The sequence below is a fragment of the Hippoglossus stenolepis genome, chromosome 20 (genome assembly GCF_022539355.2).
Source record: "Hippoglossus stenolepis isolate QCI-W04-F060 chromosome 20, HSTE1.2, whole genome shotgun sequence".
NCBI classification, from domain to species: Eukaryota; Metazoa; Chordata; class Actinopteri; order Pleuronectiformes; family Pleuronectidae; genus Hippoglossus; species Hippoglossus stenolepis.
Genome location: NC_061502.1, coordinates 13,769,108 through 13,792,865, shown reverse-complemented (window position 1 = coordinate 13,792,865; position 23,758 = coordinate 13,769,108). Strand labels below are relative to the sequence as shown.

The following is a 23,758-nucleotide window of genomic DNA, read 5'->3' as shown; positions in this document are numbered from 1 at the left end:
TTAAGACTTTGTAATCTATAAGCCCTCTATTGCAATATGAGCCAATTTAGATTTCACAGGATAACAATTTTTTTGTTAAAGACTGTCATTCATTTCCCTCCTTAAAGGGCCTGGACAAGAGAGTATCTGTAACTTACACTAAACAATCCCACTCGATGCAGCTGCTGCCGAGGGGCCAACGTATGTGTGTAATTATTGTATTATCCTGCATTAGGCTGCTCACGTTAACCAATTACTGCCTGAATAGTGTGTCAGGAGAGGGTAGACAAGGCAAATACGGCACGGTGCAACACAATTAAGCCTGAGTTCAATTTGTGACGGCCCTCTCAAGGTTCCCGACGTGATAACGACAGCTGTGGAGGCTTTGATCCGCGGTGACATGGAGGGGGAAATTCATTTGAAAAGCACTCTGAGGGGAATAAACCTTGACGTGACGTTAAATATCATGTCTCGTGGCCGTGCCGGCAGAAAATCACACGCGGCCCGATATTTGAATGCCTTGAATTTTTAATAAAGCGTGAAGATAAGCACATAGTTTATTTATCAAATCATTTTGACACAATAGAGTAGAGCAGTGTGGGTGGTTTTGCTATTTCATGGTTCGTGAGTATGTCGGGGTTTGAGTGAAGTGGGGGAGACGATGACGAGTCAGAGGGATCCGAAAAAAACCTAGTGTAACCTTTTGGGGAATATTTACTTATTTGCAAATTTACATAATAGGCTTCAGTGCTGCTTGATTTTCTTACATCTGGGTAGAACCATGCTAACCTTTCCCATTTTCCTTATGTTTTATGCTAAGCTAAGCCAACTATAGTGGAGAAGGGGGAAACAATATGCTTATCCAACTCTCAGCAAACAAAGAAAAACAAACACCATCACCACAGTCCTGACACCAAAGCTCTATTTATGTCTCACAAACACAAATAACACACCTTGACCAAGATCCTGTAAATGTAATTACAATTCCATTTAAATTCCTTGAAACGAACCAATTCACCTAATCAATAGATTAGCGATACCATCGCAGTTCCATCAGAAAAAGATAACCATGTTTGTGCCCCGTGCTTCTCTCTCTACCTAGTTGATCAAATTAGTTTGCTCTCCTCCTCCTCGCCCATCACGACACAACTCACTCTTTCACCTGATGCCTGACGTTACCATAGTGACACTGATTGGCCCGTATTTGTCTTCAAAAATGTCTGGGTCGCCGCGGCGGAGAGCTTTTTGATGAGCAGAGGGTCAAAAGTCAATTCAGCCGGTGCGGAGGATCCGTGGTAATAAGGAGATGGGTTTTCTTGACGATGTCGTTCTGTAGGCTAGTGCAGATAAAACAGTGTCTTGTCTGAAATTTATAGACACTGTACAAAGAGCCATTTACTTATTAGACGAAGCTGTGTGAGAGAGCGAGACGGGAGGGATGGAGCGAGGGGAGAAGCTTTAACAGTTGGTTTGGTTTGCTCTCCGAGGGATAGATCATGCCCTTGGCTATGCAGATGATTAGGCCACTCCAGTTATCACAGGTCTTTAATACAGCGCCTAAAGGTATGTGATAAATCGTTAGGTGAGTTGAGACGCGGCGAAAGGATTTCCATTCTCCGTCGATCCCCTCCCCCTCACTTTTCCACTCCACAGGTACAACAAAAGAAGTCTTACGGGCTCTGAAGAAGAGTTTCTATGAGAGAGGATGTATCGGAGCCGGTAATTTATACAGAAGATTAATAGCTCTAATTACTCTGAGAAGTTCACCAGATTAAGTCACCAGTTATAGACCAAAGATAAAAAGCCGTAAGAGAGCTTTAGGGTTTTACTTTTTTGCTGGTTCTTTCTTTTGTTTAATAGAGGGTCATGTGGAATTTTCATTTCATTTACTCATTTCCAAGGACAACACACAATCATCACATTTCTGCTGAATGTGCCAGTGTCAGTCAGCTGACCAATTTTCAACTGCAGTCCTTCGGCCAGATGTTTTTGAGACATCCGGCTGATAAAAACGCATTTTCGTCTTTAAACAGTATTGCTTGCCTCCAAGTTTTTAATTTTAAATTTTGGCTTTTCAAGTAAATAACAAGCTTTCAAGTTGAACTCGGCCGTGCACAAGAGTGACATGTGAGAGGGTGGATGGGAGGAGGAGGGGCTTAGTGAGCGGACCCCAAGTTTCCATTTTGACAAATCCTTTCTGAGAAGGTTAAAGCTTAATTAGGAAGTGGCCGGTGTGAACGGCGGAGGTCTCATCGTCTCTGAGGCGTTTTCCAGGCAAACAGCTTTGGTGCAGCAATCAGTGAACCAAGTGTTCTTAGAGATTACTGCGGCAGTAAAGTGAAGCTCCCTGCTCCACTTTCAGTGTTTACTCTCCCTGCTCCCCCTACTACTCCCTCTTTTTGTGGTGGTGGGGGGGAGGAGGACAGAATGGCATACTCCATGCCCAATAAATCCAACTGATGATGGTATTCACCTTCACCCACTGAGCTGTTAAGATGTTTTTCTTCAATTTTTTTAAAGTTCGTGTGCCATCTTTTTGTTCCTCTCCCTGTTACTTTGGATGGTAATGTTGGTTTATTAGTTAGTCCACTGATTTGGTCCAGACTGAAATATTTGAACTTCTGGATAAACCATGAAATTTGCCATAAACAATCATAGAATTTACTGCATTTCTTTAGTGCTTTTCTCGTCTTAATGACCACACAAAGCTCTTTACACTGAGAGTCACGTTCATCCATTCCCACACACATTTTCTTGGCTTCAGTATCTTGCCAATGTACACGTCTTCATGCAGAATTAAGGAGCTGGGAATCGAACCACCAACCTCAACGACTTAATCGCAGCTGCTCACATGTGTTGTAATAACTGTGGTGATTGCCTGACTTAGTATCACCATCAGAAAAATCTCGGTTTGTTGATTCCTTAACAACCAAGTACATGTAAATATAATGACGTTCTCATTGGCCTCAGAAATGTCAGAAATGTCTGCTGAACATCAGCAGACTCTTATCCCTCTTTTCACCAAAATTAGTGGGTATACACACATTTATTTTTATTCCCTAGCACAAAAAATGATGGTGACTTCACACAATCAACACAATAATTATAATATAGCGAGGAATATGCATCTTACTTTCAGATAATAAGTATGGTTAATTTTTGTCACAGTGTTTTACATATTTTTCATGTTGTCATCCTGAGGTTGTGTGGAGGAAGTTCACTTTTTATACCATGCATCCAAAAAGTAGTTTAAAGACTATATTCAGTCGCTGGTAACGCCCATTCGCAATTATTTACTGTACCTTCACGAGATTTGGATAATAGGCTTCTAATATCAATTGTTACTTTAAACTGGATCTATTGTCTCATTCAAAATGAAGCCCTTCAATCCTCTCGTTGTTTCTGCCCCTCCCTCTTGTCTTCCATGCTGTTGATCTTTAGGAATCCACTGAGTCAAGTGCGCCAGAGACTAACACGAGAGCAGAGACAAACCAATATCCCCAAACTCCTTTGCTCACAATCAATTATTACCCCGGCAGTCATAAGCAATTAGCTCATTAAGCCCTTGATTTATTTTTTTTAGCTCATGTGGCTGAGCAGAGGAAATGGATATTACTTTCTTATTTTTGTAATTAGTCAGAAATTTCCTCATTAGCTCTGGGATTATAATGAACAAATAGGTGAATTTAACTTCAATTAGCTCGTGGTATAATTCATCCCTTTGAAGGCGTCTTTGTAAGTGTTTCCTCTGTCACTTTATGATATGGGCCACGAGTGCTTTCTGAATATTCTAATATCCAGAGCCATGAAATGACATTAGAAGAGGAATTAGTGAGAAGAGCTGCTGTATTTGCTAATTAATTTTGAAAGATGTGAGGTTGGTGTCCCCTTCTCTCTCTGCCTTCTATCATCTGTCTCGCTGCCACTCTTTCTGCTCGATTGTGCCCCTCTCTCGTATGTTGGGGGTTGTACGTTTCTGCCTCTCTCCCCACACACACACACGTGCTAACACGGACACCCTCGTGCACACACACCCCAGCCTCTGCCTCTCTCCTCGCTTTCTCCCTCACTCCTTTCGCCGCTAATCTCCCTGTGAATGGCCCGCTCATCTGAATGCACCCCCCTCTAAACCTCTCCTCAGCCTCAGCATGTGACTGCGCTTTAAGAGAAATCCTTGATGTGGCGTCGGCAAGAGAAACAGAGATATGTGGATTTCCCCGAGTCTGGAAGTCTGTGTCAGGTCAGGGATGAAGTCAGTGAGAAGGATACAGTTTGAAATCATCAGCATATTTTAGGATTTGAAGCCCCCCCCCCATTCAGAGCCTGCTGAGCCTCTGCTTATGGCTAACTCTGTCAGTGAGACACGGCACCGCCAAACTCTTTTGAGGCTTCAAGTACGTTTTTCATGTGCAGGATTTCCTTTATCTATGTTTCACAAGTTGAAATTAACGTCTGGGAGTGTAGTGTATTGATTGTACTGGTTTATTTACGCACTGCGCTACTCAGAAGGGGATAATGTGCAGGAAAAAATGCTCTTGCGCCATAGTTTCATGTACATTGCAAGAGCTATTAAGACTTAAGTCCCAGGGCTTTGCATTCCAGGAGTTTATAGCGTGCAACGTTTATGTAAACAGTGAATTTATGTAACTACTCTGATCAAAGTCAACCACCAGGTATAGGATTATCTATAGATTCCTGTCTAGAGCAGTTGCAGGGTTTTTGAATTGTATCAGAGGCTCTCGAACTTTAAATGTCAAAAACCATACTTGCATTTTTACCCCTGCTCCATTCTGTACTGCTCTGCACATACTTTACATTTTTGCTTTTATTTACATTTTCTCCAGGGTAAAACATAATTACAAATAAAGCCTATAGGTGTGTTTGTTTTCCCACACAGCGTGTCCCTCCTCTGGTGGTGACAGACCTGTTCGAGGACATCAAGGATGGCGTGAAGCTGCTGGCTCTGCTGGAAGTCCTCTCCGGGAAGAAGCTGGTGAGTCTCATGCTGGTAGTCATTTCTCCAGCATGTGATCTGGCCACAGATTCCAAACTCCTCACGTCCTCTGATCTCTCCGAATTAAATTTTTTTGACTTAATCACATCGAGCTGAAACTCATTTTTTTTCATTGTTTCTGTCAGTGCTGCCACCATAAGCATTCTTGACGAGTCTTAAAAGAGCTACAGAGCTAATTGCAGGCATGTGAAACGAGCCGCAGTTACATGGAAATGCTTATCGATCGGTCTTTATTAGGATGTTTGAATTGGATTGGAAAGCCCAGATTAACAAGGACAGTTCAGAGTTCACAAATCCACACACGGAACAGACAAAGGCACACACAGCTTGAGGATTTTACTTGTCCAATATTGCCTCAGGTCTAAACACTCTGCGTCCTATTGATCCTGCTGTTTATAGTCAAACACAGGTCTTATAGGACCTTCCTCATTTTATTCCTGAATCTATATTTTCTCTCCTCCCTTTTGCTTTATGTATATGTGCTGGTATTGTCTTTACTGTACTTGTTAGGCCCTTGATTTCCATACATGTGTGAGATTTAATACAAATAAAATAATCTCTTTTCAATACCACTGTTTCTTCCCCCTCTCTGTGTCTCTGTTTCTTTCTCTCCACCTTCATTGTTCTCCATTTCCCTTCCAGCCATGTGAGCAGGGTAAGAAAATAAAGAGGATCCACTGGGTCGCCAACATCGGCACAGCTCTCAACTTCCTTGAGGGTAGGAAGGTGAGATATCAGCGCCTCCTTTTCATGTTTTTTCTTTTTTACCCCGGCTGCTCCTCTCCCTGCTCAGCTGCTGCCTTGTGGGTGCAAACATGAAATCCTGACCTTGTGTAACCTGTTTCCCCTTCCTCCACGCCGCTCCCTCTCTTATTGTGATAGTGTTTGTTCTATTTTTGATGATTTCGATATCAAGATATCCACTATACTTCCTGGACATTGTTTGACACCACACTTCTTGTACATTCTTGTTTTTCCGGTGTCTTATCCTTAGATAAATACCAACAATAATCAACAGCTTCCTTTATCAGTTTCTGTGGCAGAATTGCTTCCCAACCCGACTCGTCCCTGGATATACATAAATAAAGCCATAAGTATGAGCTGGTGTCTGCAGGGACATTGATTTGTCTTCTTCGAGCCTGACAGGGTTAAAACCGTAAATCCTACACCAGTAATCTGTAGTCTGGAGATGAGACGTCAGTGGGCACTCTGCATATGTCTATGTGTGTGTGTATCCCTGTGTAAATATGAATGTGTAGAAAATTAAATGTAAACATGTGCTGTGTGCAAATCAGATGCATGTCTAAACCATATTTACATTCTGCCTCCGAGGCCTAATCTCATTTTACCTGATACATGTTTATCTCTTGTATCTATTTCATAGAAAGCGTTTAGTGAGTGTCGGCATAATCATGTTTACCATTTCATAATTCATATTTGTGAACTGTTGAAAGCCTGTAATGTATGTACGGAATCCCTCAACTATAAAGCCACCAAAGGCTGCGAACAAAAATATCAACTTGAAGTTGGCGTGTTACGTAAACATGACGTCCGCCTGTTTCTCAATTACTCGTCACATTACTTGAATTGGCAGGCTAATAATAAGCACGAGGATAATGGTAGGTTAACAGCTGACATCTGCAAAAAAATGTCTGACTCATGCTATCACAATGATAAAATCAAGTCACAAACCATGGCCACAGCGGGCGTGTCCCAGACGTGTTCATCACTTTGAAGTGTCCCCTGGAAACACTTCTGTTGTGTTGCCAGTGTTTGATTTGTGAATATTCGCAGCGTTTTCTATTTGACACACATATGTTGTCAAATCAAAGTTTTCTCAGTGTTTTCTTACATTTTTAATACCTTGAGCTCATCAGAATAGCTTTGTGTTTATCTATTCAAACACATTGTTTCTACCAACACAACTACAACTGCATGGTCTTCTTTTTGCATGGTGATCATAACTCAAATTATTTCTACTAACCATTCCAGCCTTAAATTGCGTTGAATTGCCAGGGTAGCATGCTGTGTTTTCTAATATGAAACCTTACATTGCGAGGATTCTAATCAGCCACTATCCCATGCTGCCCTCGCCTGCCCCCAATCTCTCCCTCCATGCTTGTTTACCAATGACCATGTGGTGACCTGTTGTGCGGCACTGCTCAGTAATATCACCCTCTGTGTGATAATATAGAATACTTCATCATATCACAAGGTACAGACCTTTTTTTTCTTGCTCATCTCCCCCTCCCTCCCTCGCTCTCTATCAGCTTCCCTGTCTGTCCATCTCTGTTGGATATAATCCCTGTTGCCTGCGCTGTGGCGATAGATCTCGCCTCTCAGCCAACCACTCAAACAAGTTATCTCACCTCAGAGGTGCTACGCTATCTGGCATCTCACAGTCAATGAGGCATACCACTTCAATCACACACATCTAGAGTACTTCTAAACACACACACACACACACACTCCCTCGCTCCCGTCCTCTCTGTCTCACTTTCTCTTCTCCTTTTCTTATCTGCCCTCCAGTCGGCCTACAGAGGATCTCCGGTCAGTGTTCATCATGTTACTGCACCTACACTAAAGAACCTAGGATAGATAGGGTCAGGAATATCTTCATCCAGTAGTGCCGAGGATTATACACATATTGTTCATTTAGTGTAAACATATGTGCGAGGAAATTGTGTCTTTTAATCCACATGTATGAGATTATAGTGAGGATTAAGTGGATAGACTGGAATCTGGAATTATTTCTTCCTGTTATGAGATAGTGAAATAGTGGATATTGTATTGTGACGCAGATCAAGCTGGTCAACATCAACTCCACAGACATTGTTGACGGACGACCATCGATCGTACTGGGGTTGGTGTGGACCATCATCCTCTATTTCCAGGTAAGATAATCATCAGTTAATTTACACAAGGACCATTTGTCAAATGCAATGAGCATAATTCATAATATTATTGTTTTAAAGATTCTATCAGAAGAAAGTTGGTGCTGACTAAGTTTTATGTCGTGAACATGATATCAAAAGGACTTCAAATTTACTACACAAAGAGTCAGCATGGTCCTACCTCTAAACGGAACAATATCAAATTAAATCCTATAAAAAATATGCCCAAGACTAGATCAGTTAAATGTCGTAAAATGGAAATAGTTATTAGAAAAGCAGGAGGCTCGAAACACGTGTTTTTGCAGCTCCCAAACAGCTAAGAAATCATCATCCAAAACATCACCACTGCACATGGGTAGTTGCTTCCTCAGGCACATCTTATAGCAACATCCCTACATGCAAATGTTTGCTATTCCCGCAAATTGAAAGATTGTAAATAAAGGAAATGTCCTAAGCTGTAAAATGTACTTAATCATTGATGTTTCACATTCATGTCATTGGTTTTTCTTAGTTGTGAACAGAAAAACTTGTAAATAGATCAACCGTGCACAGGAACACATCTTGGAAAAACTGCCCAGCTGGCAACGCTGAAGTGTAATAAAACATTCTGTGACTGTTGTCCCAAGAGATGCACATATTTTGATTATTTTTGCACACATGGCTGATATTATGTTGGGTCGGTGTTGATAAATATTTCATTATTTTACAATTTAATCGGACTTCTATGTAGGTACAGGTACAGAATACAATATTTATGGGTAAGCCACATTTCCCAGTGAACAAAAACATCAGCACACTGAGCCGGCCAGTGAAGAGCAAATGGTTTTATTCTTAAGACTACAACACGATGAGTAAAGTAATGGGGAGTAGGCTTTCTAGGCAGGGTCATAAAGTCCAGTAATAAAGCAGATGAAAACCATTTGATGACAGGTTGAGTGATTTACATTTGTAGGCATCATGTATCAATGAGTATTATCATTAAACAAAGGTGTAAATATGTTGGTTAATAAGTAGATGTGGTGGCTTGACTGTTCCCATTATCCTGGTCCCTACAGATAGAGGAGTTAACTAGTAGCCTCCCAGCTCTCCAGGCCAGCAGCACCTCCTCACTGGACAGCTCCACCAGCAGCACCGACACATCCAGCCCGCCTGTCAAAAGGAGGCCCCTCCCACCTCAGGGTGGAGCCAGGAAGGCCTTGCTGAGATGGGTTCAGCAGACAGCCACCAAGTATGTGGACTATACCTTTTAACAGCAATCGAATACTCTGTAGTCTATGTACTGTAGGTACTGTGTGTTTTCTTTGCACGCTGTGACCTTGTGATCTTCTTGTCTCTGCTAGACGCTTGGGCCTGGAGGTGAAGGACTTTGGCCCCAGCTGGCGCACAGGTTTGGCGTTCTTCGCAGTCATCCACTCCCTCCGGCCCGACCTCGTCGACATGGAGCATGTGTTGAGGAGGCCCAACTGTGAGAATCTGCAGGAAGCCTTTTTATTGGCCGAGACGGAGCTGGGCATTCCACAGCTTCTGGACCCAGAAGGTAAACAACATTTCCTACAGACCTCTTCATTAGGTTGATGGAAACTGATTCGAACAGGTCTTGGGTCACAGCCAACCACATACTTGCAGCATCACGGGATCAAGTTAATTTGTCTTTTGCCCGCTGCAATACCTTCCACCTTTTTCCTCTCATCTTTGATATAAAGCAACAATGTGACCTTTGTGAAATTATTCAACCTACATACGATATTTAATAGAAAAACAATGTGGCCCATGTTTTACTCAAAGAATAAGACATAACCCACCCCACACATCAGGAGCTTCTCATCATAGAGAGCTGGGGTTTTCTCTGGAATACAGTAATGCAATAGTGGATAGCTATCAGAGCATCATATGTGCACCCCAGTGTCAGTGCCAAGTACCATCTGTGCTCCTTCACGCCTGCCCCTCAGAATGAACTCTGACGAATCAAGCTTGACATCAGTGTAATTAGGCTCCATTAGAAGATGAGAGTCAGCGTGGCGGAACCTCCAAACCAAACCTGGACACTGATCGGAAGAGCTGAGGGTTTGTTTTCATTCAGGGTGCCGCTCGGCTGTTCCTCGATAAAATATGTCAGTCAAACGTCCATTATGTTCCTTCACGAGGGAAGTTTGAGAACGATCAGAGGACTTATCAGCCTTCCTCTGTATTTTGTCTGAGCAACAACTTGTTCTATTTCAATTTGTCACTTTATTTGGATTCGTCAATTTATTTCAATACTGACTATACTCTCTCTATTTCTATCCCTTGTATATAAAGTACATATTTGTTATGTTTTCACCCTATTTTATCATTTGTATAGCTTCTACATCAGAATCTTGAATCAGCCTGCCTCATCTTGATTTGACTTTTGATGGCAATTATTTCATTCCCTCATCAGATGTCGATGTGGACAAGCCGGATGAGAAATCCATTATGACCTACGTGGCCCAGTTCCTGAAGCATCACCCTGACCAGAAGCAGAGCGACGCACACAGCCTGCCCGATGAAGAGGTAACTGTCAGATTGATGTCAGTCACTGTCTTCTCTCTGTCGGCATCCTAAATGTTTTGTCTTTCTCTTTAAATGTCAGTCAAGTGTTCCAGACCACAGCCGTGACACGTATATAGATGACATTTTCTCTTTGCTTATTAGTGTTTCAGTGAAATGTGCACAGCTGGGCACTTGCAAATATTGTTTGTTGCTTGCTTCAGCCTATGTGAGTGCAAGATGAAGAGGCTTCCCTCATGTTCCATTAAAGTAAAACCTATTGCATTTGCACGGATGTGAATTTTGCGTAATTAGAACTTAATGGACTCAAAAATGTCCTGATGCTGTAGCGGCCACCTCTCTGCTACTCAAAGAAGTAATTTCACTTGTCACGTGAATCAGGTCTGGCTGTGTGTTGCTTGTTTTGTCTCTCCTTGTTGTGTATCTCTCTCTCACTCTCGCTGTGTCTCCTTGACTTTCTCCTCCTGCTGTTTCTGTGTGGTGACTGCTTTCCTGTCGTTGTTTTGCTGGCCTCTGCCCCGCAGCGTGGTCTTGCTCCCCGCGATATAGAGGAAATGTTAGAGGTAGGTTATATAGTAACTTAAGGTCCCAGGGGCAGGTTTTCCATCAATTTCTTTCCCAAAGCCCAATTCACTTAGCACCCATGCACATTCATGGTTTCCATAAAAATTTGATTAGCGCTTATTTTTGCGGCTCCTCTATTGAATTACAGTACAGCTGTGTGCTGTACAGTGCATGGGTGAGATTAAACATTGTTGTCTCCATGTCAAAATAGAGCCGGTATGCTAATGTTGGCCCTCTATCTTACCTGATGTGATATTCCTGCCGCAGGGTTCCGGTGCCACGATAACAAAAGGAAGTCCAGTATAATATGATGTGATATTACCATTTATTAATGTTTCCTACTATACTGCTATGGCTCCTGGTTCCATTAGCATGACAATGAAAGCCTAGGGCAGCAGCAGTGTGCGTTGATACAGCGTATTTGATGGAAAGCTTGCAAATAGAGTTTGCCTGTTTTTAAGGTTAACAGTGTCAGGAGCTGCGATGTATAGCCGCGCTAACCACATCGCAGCCTGTGTCACACCGTGTCTTACAGCGCTCATTAGGCTTCCTGTGGTTGTTTTGTTTCACACCCGCTTTGTTCTATGTTGCCGCTTCTTGTTTACGTGTTAATGTTTGTCGTGAATATTTTCTTTCACTGAAAGAAGATCAGTTGGCTGTTGTGTTATCACATAAAAATATTTGTTTTCATTTTGAAAATAAAAGGCAACTGAATCTCTGGTTATAAAATTATTAGTAGAAGTTTTGATGTACAATAGATTATTAGGGACATATTGATGAAAAAATTCTTAATATCACAAGAATGATGTTGTGATATTATGAGAATAAAGTCATAACGTAATATGACTAGAATCAAGTCGTAATTGAGAAAATGATAATGTTATTACCAAAGCAAAGTTGTAATTTAATAAGAGAAAAGTCCGTAACTACATGAGAGAAAAGTAGTAATTTCCTGAAAATAAAAGCCATAATATTACGAGAATAAAGAAAATACATTATTTAGGGATAATTAGCAAGGAGAACCGATCCTTGCTAGGGTGCCTTTCCTTCTGGATCCAAAATCTTGAACCAATCTCATTGTTTCTTGAGCAACTGCAAAATCTCCTAGAATATCAGGGAGACCAACAATAAACGTCCTCCACAAAAGAAGCAACTTCCTCCAAGTCTGCGTGGTTCTCTCTTCTGAATAGACAAGAAAACTACAGAAACATTTTAAAGTACAGACACTTAAAACATTTGTGAAAAATATACTAAAATATAACTTAACAAGATGCTCCACATTCCTTTGAAATGACCTGTGGCCTAAAATAACTAACTTTATTCTCATAAAATTATGACTTTATTCCTGAAATACCAGAATTTCTTTCCCTTTAAGTGGCCCTAATACTCTGTCGTAGTGTTGAGTACAATATGACAAATAATAAACTTCTTTCTGTCAAAATCATCTTAATCCCTTTTAAATAATGAGCTGTCATAACGAATAAAGTATGGGCTTTTTACAGGAGCCAATTGGAAGTGACAAAACTGAACAGACAGAGGCTGAAACTGAATAAACTATCGCACAAGCTTTTGAGTGGCACAGCATTATCGTCATGGTTACTTAAAATCCAATGAAATGTTAGTGGGGGGTCTTAGACAAAGTACCCAGTGTAAGCCGAGGTTTTTTGGCAGCTTTGGGTTTTTTGACATTTCGTCCCACAGGGAGACACAGAGGATTAGGAGAATGTGTTAAATAGTACATGCTATGCCCCTTCGTTCACCCTCTTCCTCCTTCTGTCCTTTCATCAATCCCTCAAACATCACTTTGGTTAATTACTTTCTCCCTTCATCTTCTCATATTATTTGTTTTTCTATCCCCCTTCACACTTTAACATTTCCATCTTTCCCCATGTCGTTCACCTCGCCGCTCCTCCATTGTGCCCACCTCCTAGCGAGAGCAGCGGAAGAGCCTGAGGGAGCTCAAAATGTGGCTCGACCAGCTGGAGAGAGACGCAACACAGACTCAGGAGACCGAGGGCAATCTCGCTCAACAGTACCAGGTTAGTGTCTGGGTGTGTGTGTGTGTGTGTGTGTGTGTGCGCATGCTGTTTAAACACACGGGCACAGACGCTCTTATTATTAGCTCAATCGGTGGCACTACACTGTGAGAATCAGACGGCAGCCGTCATATTGTCAGTCAATCTGGCTTATTCCAGCAAGCCTGGGGACACATTCCATATTCAACATTCCCCATTGTTGAATCCCCATTTTCTTTGCACGTAATTCAGAAGAGTCTGAAAGAGGGACAACATTCATCTGTGTGAATCTGAACCGAGTTCATGTCATGTTTGTTTCCAGCTGTTCAAGAGTCTACGTGTCCAGTTGGAGATGAGGAGGAAGCCGGTGGAGGGAGCTTTACAGTCCACTCAGAGAGACGGGATGCTGACTGTGGATCAGGCTCTGGTCAAACAAGCCTGGGAAAGGGTCTCCAACAGGGTGAGATAAGCAACTGTGGACATTGACTATGTCCTCTATTCACTATTAATCAATTTAAACCAACTATGACACAAAAGCAATGCATCGGATGTGCTTTTGCAGTTTGTGATCACCAGTTTACATCTGCATTGAATGTGCTTGCACTCTGCTGTTCGTCTTCTCAATGGTTTCCTACATTTCAGCTCCTGGACTGGCATCTGCAGCTGGACAGGTCTCTCCCCGCTCCTCTGGACACGGTGGGGGCCTGGCTGCACGAGGCTGAAGGAGCCCTGCGACAAGAGATCGTCGTCCAGCAAGCGCACGACGTGACGGCTAAGACCGTCCACAGGGCTCTGGAGCAGCACAAGGTTAGCATGGAGTGATGAAATACAGAAAATACGTTTGTTCTGAGTGTGTGTTGTTCTGTGTTCTCATGTTTTCTGTCTTTACGCTGTGCAGGATGTGTTGAAGAGTCTGAAGAGTCACCAGCAGGTCTTCCAGAGGATCCACAAGGACAGAAGTGTTGATGGAGTCCCTGTTCCCCCGGACCAACTCCAGGACATGGCAGAGAGGTGGGAAAGACAATCACCAGTCTCTCTTGGAAGTCTGGAAATTATAGCCCAGAATATTATATTTCACTTTTTTTTTTTCAGAATAAGCTGAAGGTCTGATTCTTTTGTAAACTTTGTCTTTTTCAGGATAAACTTTGTCTCCACATCCTCTAGCGTCCACTTGGCTAAGATGGAATTCCTGGAGAACAAACACAACATGCAGGCCTTCCTCTCTCTGGCCGAGACCAAGCTCAAATCCTGGATCATCAAATATGGCCGACATGAGTCTGTGGAACTGATGCTCGACAACTATGTCGTAAGCTCAGACTTTGATTCACTCACTACATCCAGATCTGCTGAAATCTTAATCATCTCCTCAGAGTTACTAACAAGTTATTGTATGTTTGGAAAGTTTAATTTTAGGTTAAGTCATAAGGTTCGAAAGTAAACTCCTACTTTATATCTGACAATTAGTTTTATTGCTCTATCTCCATTATGATTTTATTGTCATAACATCTCTCTCGTCTCTGTCTTGATCAGTCATTTGTGGAGAAGCAACATTTCTTTGAAAATTACGAGACATTCATCCAGTCCCTGAAACAGTCTGCAGAGGCCTACGTCAAAGCTGACAGCTCAGGTGAGAGGATCAAATGGTTATAGTAAATTCAACATGTGATATTAACAATAACCACCATTGAGGGTAACTCTTTAATATACCTTTAACCTTTTAATCCACCTACTGACTAGGATATTTGCTCTCTTAATTATTCAGTCGTCCTCTCTTACTCAGTAAGAAACTGCACACAAGGTCAGGTCAGAAAGAGGGTACACAAGTCCATTACTTATTGCATTATAGGCCCTTGTTATCATCTGCAGTAACCGTAGAAACCAAGGCTGAGCCGGGAAGCTGTTTAACTGATGGAGATATCCACTCGGACGTTCTTGGACACGGACTGAGGGTGAACTGTCCCTGTTCTTTGTAAGACGGATGTCAAGAGGCATTACAACAACGATTAGTCCTATAGAATAGATCCACATATCACATACAAAGGAAAGGTATAGCACCACCTTATGCAAGTTAGAGCCACGAGAGGCTGTGAGTGTATATTTTCTAACTTCTAAGGACAAGTCCGATTTTAGAGTTGGTGATACAGCTGTTTACTAGGTTTTGAAAACAAATCCTATTGCTTGGACGTCATCTTTCTCCTGAAACCTTCCACTACACCTGCAATATACAGACATTGCATGGGAAAATACAGTATATGTTTTTATTAGCAGCACCCAAGAGCTTACTTGGTTAAGCTGGCTCCGTGTATGGAGGCTTGTGGCCGCAGGTTTAGTTCTGTCCTTGGCCTTTGCTTTGTCTTCCCTGCTCTCTCGCTCTCTCTCTCTCTCTTTCCGGCTTAAAGTCTCTCCTGTGATTAAAGGATCATGAAATATCATCCAAATCCCATTAAGTCCCAATAATGCAATAAAGCAGCCCTGCTCATCGATTGGGATCATTCCACTCACTGGTCTAATACATCAGGAAATATTAAATGCACAGGATGTCTCAGTATACGCTGGATGATGGTATAGAGGGTTAGATATATATTGCCTGTTAGCCAACACTAGCTGTCCTTTGAATGTTGTTATTCATCTGAAACTGATCGGTGTATAAATATCTCACAATTGTGTGCTGCATCTCAACTTTATTTTCCACTGTCCACAGCTCAGTAACCAGTGAGGCTCCTGTCTGGTTTTACAGTCTGGTGGTAGAGGCGGGGGGGAGTCTGCAGGCTACAGCTAAATGAGGTTCCTCCACTCTTAGCTCTCAGTGGGGAATACGACCCCATTTGCTAGTTGGGGGCTGCTCCACTTCTTCGCGTCTCTGGGCGCAAACTGAGCTTGATTTTTTTGGTTTCGGGGTTGTGTCGCCGTAGGGTATGCAGAGCAGAGAAAGTGAGATGTGGCGAGAAATCAGGACATCGGAAGGCTGGATTGGCCGATCCCGCAAATGTAACACCCCCTCACCGCCACACAGGGACGAGCCCTGCTGGTAGTTAGCACCATGGGCTCTGAGTGGCTGCATAAGAGAACATTTGGATGTTTTTAAAGGCTCAGTTTGAGGTAATACTAAGGATGGACGGACAGGAAGAAAGAGGAGATTCGTATGTACTTTTTTCAAAGGCCACTGCACTTGTTGCTTCTGATTGAAGATGGTTATTTGTGTTTGGTGGATTCATTTATCAGCTGCACACTGGCTGACAGTAGTTTGTGGTACAGGACTTCTGAGACTGGAGAGCTCACTCTGAGGAAATGAAACACACAAGCAAATATAATCCATCTGCTTGAAGTGAGTTTTCAGGGTCATAGATTTGTGCATAAACATGTGGCTCAAACCATTGGCCATTTGTCTGGTGTTTCCATGGTGTTTCTATGAATACTGTGTGTGCACCATCTGTCCTGGGCCTTAAAGTTTAAGTTGGTTACTTTTCCCAAACAGCGCCCACATATCATGTTAAAGTATTTGTAAATGCTATAATGTTTGTGTCACAAGATCTCATGGGTTGACCTCATATGAGTGGTATTTTCTTTCCATTCATATAGTATTATCCTGTAAAGATCGATATCCCGTACCTGTGTATAAGTAGTATTTTAGCTGGAGTAACTGCAGGAAGTAAGTAAATCAGAGATAATAATGGTTCTATCAGTGGGTCTGTTTTTTTTTTTATTACTGCTGTCCCTGTCTTTGTCATTAAAGTTGATGTATCTCTCCTGCAGTGGAGGAGGGCGAGATGGGGGTGCGCAGGTTCATGCGGGAGGTGGTGACTCAGTGGAGGAGTTTGTCCATGGAGCTGCGCAGCGTGAGGAGCATGCTGGAGGAGGTGCTGTCCAACTGGGAGAGGTACAGCTCCACGGTGGCCTCCTTACAGGCCTGGCTGGAGGATGCAGAGGAAGCCCTGAGCCAGCCGGAAAACACTAAAAGGGTGAGAGAGTGACTCTTAATATTCTAAAAGAAAAACCAATCATATACTTCAGAGTATTTATCTTTAAGAGTCCCATCATACAAGCATCTATCTAATAGACTCAAGTGCCTCAGAGGAAATTGCAAATAAAATGCATGTCAGCCCAGTTTCAAGCATTTAGTTTGCATAAGTAGGATTCTATTAGCAGTCTCCGCTCATGTATCAAATGATCTCCTTGACTTACAACAAGCCACCAAGGATGTTCCAGTTGTCGCATTACCATGGTTACCTCAGATTCACATCCCCACCAAGGATTAGACAGCTAATTACCCCAGTTTTTTATTGTCCTTTCTTTGAATCGCTTTCTTTGTTTCCTTTTTTTTTTTGACGAGCTGTCTTTGTTTCTTTCTTTGACACCATGCTTTGTTTTGTTCTTTGTTTCTCTTAATTTCTTTGTGTCTGCCTGTCTTCCAGGAGTTTTTCAGGAATCTCAGCCACTGGATGGATCAGCATTCAACCATGAATGACTCCGGGAATTTCCTCATTGAGACGTGCGATGAGACTGTGTCACTTGATCTCAAGCAGCAGCTGCTTCTGTTGAATGGACGGTGGAGAGACCTCTTCCTCAAAGTCAAGCAGGTAACAAACAACAAAACACAACAACTAATAAGATACTGTATATCATACAAAACACAGAATTAGGTCAGATGGTATTAGATTTAAAAAGCACAGGACAAAAATGGTTTCTTTTGGTTGTGGCTTGGCATACTTGGCAGACTCTCTGTCTAATCTTTCTTTGGCTGCAGTATGCGAGAGAAGATGAGTTGGAGAAGTGGAGGAAAGACCACCTGAAGGCTGCGCTGGCCCTGAAAGTGCTGCTGGACTCAGCAGAGCTCAAACTCAATGCTCCCGTTCAAGTGTCTTTCCTCAACGTCAGAGGCTTCCTACAGGACGTGGAGGTGAGTGTAACAAACTGCTGTAATATCAGACAGTGCAAGTACAGCACAATATACACTTATTACCAGGGACAGCTGCCCAGATCCACATATCCCTGACAATGAGTTAGATAAGTAGTTAATTAACATTTGTACTGTAATGAAGCAGTGGTCTGAGATTAAATTGGACGTCACAGCATGTCTTGACATTTAGGAACAATTTTTGGACATGTACACATTATGCAGAAACATCTATTCCACTTATCCTCAGAGGGTCACAGGGGGCTGGAGCCATTTCCCGCTAACATTGGGTAAAAGGTTGGATTTACCCTGAGCAGCATATTGCAGAGATGGTAAAAAGGAACCCATTTCCAATTGTTTTACTTTTGAGTCAACACAGTAGTCAGAGCTGCAAAATACCTTTTTTTGAGTTTTTACTGCCAAAAGCAGTTTGGATGAACGGGTATTAAATTTAACAATTTGTAAGCTGACCCCTTGGTTCCACGTCTCATCTCAGAATACCAAGCAAAAGGTTGTTGCCATGGAGACACAATACAAGTTGGCAGCCCGCAGTGCTCAGCTCCTCGCCAAGGATGCACCACAGGATGAGGCTGCCAGGGCCATGGCCACTATGACAACAGCCAAAAGTCAGCTGAGTAAGGTACGCACCATTAAAGGCTAAAACTTGAGGACAGTGGTATGACATCCATCTCAACACACTTCTTTCATAAGACCTATTAAATATCCTAATAAAACCTTTTAAGTCACTGCTCAGTCGCTTGTGTTCTTTCTCTCCAGGTTAGAGAGCGATGCCCCGCCCTGGTGAGGGAGTGTCATGTCCTTCTGCCACTGTTGGAGGAGATGGAGAAACACATCACTGCTTTCTACCAAGCCCTGGAGCGAGCCAGTCGCATCACTGCTGCTGCAAGAGACCTGGACTCACAGGCGCAGGCCCAGCACAAACAAAAGTGGCAGGTCAGTCTCACGTGTTGAATTCTATAATCAAAAGGAACGATAGAAAAATAACTCTGCTTTCCGGCTCTGCTCAAATCTTTCCTGATCATCATAAATATTCATCTTTGCCTTTACAGCTGATATTTATTAAGAGTGTTGAAAGATATAAACAGGCTATTATCAATGCATATTTGTTTCTGCGTTGTTTCATACATTTCTTCAGGATTTATTGAACCAGCAGCAAAACTGTAAAAGGTGTCAATCTGTGATCGAGAGGAATCACCACACCCTGCACCGGACGCTCTCCAACAGTAAGATGCTCCGAAACTTCGACCTGTCGCTGCTGCAGAAGAGAGTGGCAGAAATACAGAGCTCAGCACAGGTGAGCATCAAACACACGTGTAGAACTACACAGATCAGAATACCACACTGTGATTACTGTACACACAACGGGGATAATATTAATGAGATTACAAGAAAATCCAAACCCCTCCAGGAGGCAACACTGCACAGGGCACCTCACGTGACTTTATTATTCTATTGCTTCATGTAACACAAATACACCAATTACACAATAATACCCAAGGAACCCGTTGCTGTCACTACTTCATCCTGCCGCTCCTCTTAGGCTTTGTTGAAGGAGGTCGGGGACTGGAGAAGGCAGGAAGAGGCCAACAACTGCCTGAGGAGAAGGTTTGAGGAATCCCAACAAGAGCTGGAGAAAGTGCTGAAGAGAGCTCAGGGCTGCTTGAGGGAGACTGGAGATGCTGAGGAACTACTGAAGAGACATACTGTAAGCTAACATGCAACCTCTATAAACAGAGAAGGTACACGGGGGATAGGATTACTATTACCTAAATTTGTGTTTTAGCGGAGCACTAGAAGGGTGAACTTAAAACAGAAGGAAACTACCATGGATTATTTATGTAAACTCAAAATTTGCTTTTGTAAATGCAGGATTTTTTCGGACAACTGGATCAGCGCATGCTGAGCGTGTTCCTGAAGGCGTGTGACGAGCTGACTGACATCCTACCACAGGAGGAACAGCAGGGGCTGCAAGAAACTGTCCGCCGGCTGCACAAACACTGGAAGGTCAGGGGTCGCCATGCCTTAACACTCTCACTAATTACTGCAGGTCTCCAGAGGCGCATAGCTGTTGCTTCATTAACTTAACCAGGATGACCCTTTGCTTTGAGTTTCCTCCTCTCTGGTTCCAATTAACCTAAACTAGTTAGATTAAAATGCCAGCTCTTAGTGTTTACTCGCAGTTTCCCTCTGACAGTTTCTGGAATGATACAGTATGTACAGTACATTACACAACATGCCTTATCTTCCATGTCTCCATTGTGTCTTCTCTGTCTTGTTCACAGGACGTCCAGGGCGAAGTGCCATCTCACCTGCTGCGCCTGAAGGTGGAGGTGGAGCAAAGTCGACTGGCCGTGATCCTCCAGGACTGCAGAGCAGAGCTGGACAGAGAAGTGCGAGCCCTGTCTGGCACCTGCACCAGCGAGCGAGTGATCAGGGAACACAGAGTGAGTCCCGGGAAAAACTTAGAACAGATTAAACCAAGAGTGAGAGAAAGATAATAATCACTTAACGTCTCTGTCGTGGCGATTCTGGAGCCTCTCGAGGTTCAACATTTCCTACGCTCTTATCTCCAGACTTTCTTCAGGGAACGCAAACCTCTGACTCTGTGCGAGAAGAGGATTAGGAACATGGAGGATCTGTGTCATAAGTTGCCTGACAACGACCTGGCTTATCGAACACTAGACTCCGCCAGACAGGCTGTCGAAAAGGTTACGGAGCAAATTAAAAACACCCACCTGAAACTGGAGCAGCACCCGGACAAATGGAAAGAGTGGAACGAGAGGTAAAGAGCAGAATCTCCTTACAGCATCTGCAACACAGCGCAGGTCTTATTAATCACTGAAGGGGGTTGAAAGTAATCTCTCCCTTTTCCAGGTTCTGTGAACTGTCTGATTGGCTCTCATCTCAGAGGAGGCAGGTGAGGCTCTTGAGAGAGATGGCGAGGGATTCCAGCAATCAGGAGGAAGTGGATGTGGCTGTTCAGGTGAGCCAGCAAGCTGAGGTTACTGCTGTAGGCGCTGAGATTAGGTTATGATTCAGTACAGCTCAGATCAAGTTGCAATCTGCATTCAGTTTTTTTGTGCTTGTATTGTTTTTAGGCTTTGCAGGAAGCAGTAAATGCCCGAGAGGAGAGCTTATTGTGGCTGAAAAGCCTCCTCGCTGGGCTGTCTGAGGTTAGCTCGGACCTGGAGGTACAGAGACAAAGAACGGCCCTGGCTAAACTCTCCACTGACCTGCGGGCGCTCTTTTCTTCACTCCGTCAGGTAATCTGAGTCTAATAAATGTGTCTGCGCCTGTGTTTTCCGATTGAAATCCCTCTGTCTGATCCCCTGCCTCCTTCAGTCACAGTGGGATGAGGGGGGATCTGCCATGTTTGAGTACGAGGAGCTGAGGGAGGAGGTGCGCGGTGCTCTGGAGGAGGTTCTGAGAGCACGGAGGGAGGCGGAGGAGCAGACCAGCAGGATCCTGGATGCTGAGGATCTGGAGGAGGCAAAACAACTTTACCATATTCACCAGGTGTGTGTAGGAGGGTGGGGGAGACGTTATAGATGGCAATTAATTAAATTCTGTATTAAAATATCATTTATTTACATATTGACATGTTTATTTTTCCTCATGAGGCATTTTATGGTGAAGTATCTAATTAAAAATGAAAGCAAACTATTTAAGTTCACCTTATTGTTGGTTTGAATGATGACTGATCCAGATATTGGGAATAGATGATGCCATGTGACGTGTGTTCCTGTCTGTGTGTGTTTTATAGCAACAGCTGAGGCGCCTGCAGGCTAACAGGACAGAGGCGGAACTCCTGGTGTCCCACTGCCGCCAGCTGCAGAAAGGGGAGGCACTCACTCCCTCTCTACGGGAACTGGAGGGAGCCTTCGGAGAGGTCGACCGCAAAGCGGGGGCAAAGGAGCACAACCTGCAGGTAGACTTGATTTTCCCACATCATTGTGCAATGTTCAAGTGTCATTGATCATCCACACAACCCCCGACGTGATCATTGATCCGTCCACATCGAGCCGTAACTGAACATCAATCGTTTTGTGGGGTGTTAAGTTCGTTTGTGACTGTTTTTCAAGCTTTTACGATGTCAGTAAGCAGACATTTAATTTGAGATACCCCATTGTTTTAATAATTACACAAAGAGGGCTTGATGATTGTTGTTTTGTTTTTCCAAATGTCATTCTTTCCACTGTAACTAACATTCAAAGCATTAAAGTATAATATTCTGGTTTCTCTCCTCACCTCAAGGCCACCCTCAGCTCCTGGCAGCATTTCGAAGCAGAGAGAGAAATTATTGGCAGGTTTATCAGCAATACCAGCAATGAGCTGCACAGGGAACTTATTTTCAACAGCTTGGACAGCCTGAGAACTGAACTGGAACGCAATAAGGTGTGTGTGTGTCAGATTGTTTTTGCTTTCACACATATACTGTATACCTATATACTGTGCATTTGCTCATACAAGATACCGGCTCCTTTTCTGTGTGTAGGAGCTCTTCACGCCGGTGGAGGAATGTTGCGTGAGAGCAGATCTCCTCTCAGAGAAGGCAGCAGATATTGAGCTTGGTCCAAAGAACCAGACTCTTCTACAGCAGGCCCAGTCCACCAGAGAAGCAGTTGCACAAGTTCAAGACCACCTCAACAAGAAGTAAGCTGAACTGTCTTATCCGTACCCGATCGACTTGGTTTTGAATTGAGGGTCTTCTGTAACTTTCTCAAACTAAAGTCATATTTTAGACCTGATGAGAATATAGTCAAGTGAAGAGGCACTTTCACAATAAGAAAGTCATGTTTTTATCACTTGTAAACAGGGTTTGAATTATTTCAGCAAAATTGTAGATTTGTCATATGCTTCATGATAATCCATTACATTTGAATGGGCCTATGAAAAGAGCCTGGTAAGTCACTTTGTGTCTCTGTGGTGTTTGACCTGCTGTTTGCAATCATGTGTCAATGTGTGTTTACTTGTCCTCGTTCTTTTCTTAATGACCTAGACATGCATGCAATGTCTTTGACGAATCTTGTTTATTCCAGTGTTGTCCAGCTGGAGATGATGTGTGTGTGGTGGGAACGCTTCAGCAGCCAATCAGAGACTCTTTCCTCCTGGATCAATGAGAAGGAGAAGGAGCTCGAGGTCATCAGTACCACATCCTCCTTGGATCCTTTAGATAAAAACATCAGTGCAGTGGAGGTATGCCACGTTTCTCCTTTAAGTAAAGCATTTTATTCTGTGACTTGTTTTTCTAATTCCCCATCAGTCCGTCAGAGGCAAGTCAAGTCTCTGCTCTAATACTGACTGCACACTTCAATAATCCCGTGATATTTACAAACACATATGCATCATGAGTTCAAATTGCTGTTTGGCCTCGTGTCTGTAGCGTACAGTATCAGTGTGGCCTCCGGGTTATTAAGATTAAGATGAAATAAGATTACATTTTTTAATCTAACCCTAAGGGGAAATTGGGTCAGTGTTGCAGAAAAAGACTTTGATATAAAAAAGTAAATTGATCATATTGAAGAAAGTCTAATCGTGCCCATCCAGACTTTGGGCCTGTCAATCTCACGGAGATCTGGAGAAAATCGGGTCAAGAAAATTTGGGCTAACGGGACTTTGCAAAATCCCGAGGCGGCCATTTGATTCGTCGAGAGTTTGAAAACGCTTGCCTCCAGAAACAGAGCAGTCACTTTTATTCTCTACCCAGCTTTTGCACTTTAAATTTCCGAGACCTCCATGAACCTGACAAACAGGCGTCTCACTGTGCCACATAAATTATTTATTGAGGATTGTCAACAGGGTAATAAAGAGTCTCCTGTTACATCTTGTTTATTGTATTATTTCCAAA

The 23,758-nt window shown here is 43.0% G+C and overlaps 1 protein-coding gene across 1 annotated transcript in view; it reads left to right on the top strand.

Moving 5' to 3' along the window:
• syne1a (spectrin repeat containing, nuclear envelope 1a) overlaps positions 1-23,758 on the top strand; it is a 121,422-nt gene that overhangs the window by 14,750 nt on the left and 82,914 nt on the right. Inside the window, 31 exon segments of the mRNA XM_047338193.1 lie at positions 4,877-4,972; positions 5,636-5,719; positions 7,523-7,543; positions 7,795-7,887; positions 8,943-9,117; positions 9,230-9,424; positions 10,307-10,419; positions 10,941-10,979; positions 12,912-13,019; positions 13,318-13,455; positions 13,638-13,802; positions 13,894-14,006; positions 14,133-14,301; positions 14,526-14,622; positions 16,749-16,954; positions 17,408-17,572; positions 17,740-17,892; positions 18,386-18,529; positions 18,667-18,843; positions 19,046-19,204; positions 19,451-19,615; positions 19,780-19,914; positions 20,193-20,354; positions 20,484-20,692; positions 20,785-20,893; positions 21,009-21,173; positions 21,253-21,426; positions 21,674-21,838; positions 22,165-22,305; positions 22,406-22,563; positions 22,950-23,106. Coding sequence (XP_047194149.1) covers positions 4,877-4,972; positions 5,636-5,719; positions 7,523-7,543; positions 7,795-7,887; positions 8,943-9,117; positions 9,230-9,424; positions 10,307-10,419; positions 10,941-10,979; positions 12,912-13,019; positions 13,318-13,455; positions 13,638-13,802; positions 13,894-14,006; positions 14,133-14,301; positions 14,526-14,622; positions 16,749-16,954; positions 17,408-17,572; positions 17,740-17,892; positions 18,386-18,529; positions 18,667-18,843; positions 19,046-19,204; positions 19,451-19,615; positions 19,780-19,914; positions 20,193-20,354; positions 20,484-20,692; positions 20,785-20,893; positions 21,009-21,173; positions 21,253-21,426; positions 21,674-21,838; positions 22,165-22,305; positions 22,406-22,563; positions 22,950-23,106 — 4,350 coding nt within the window.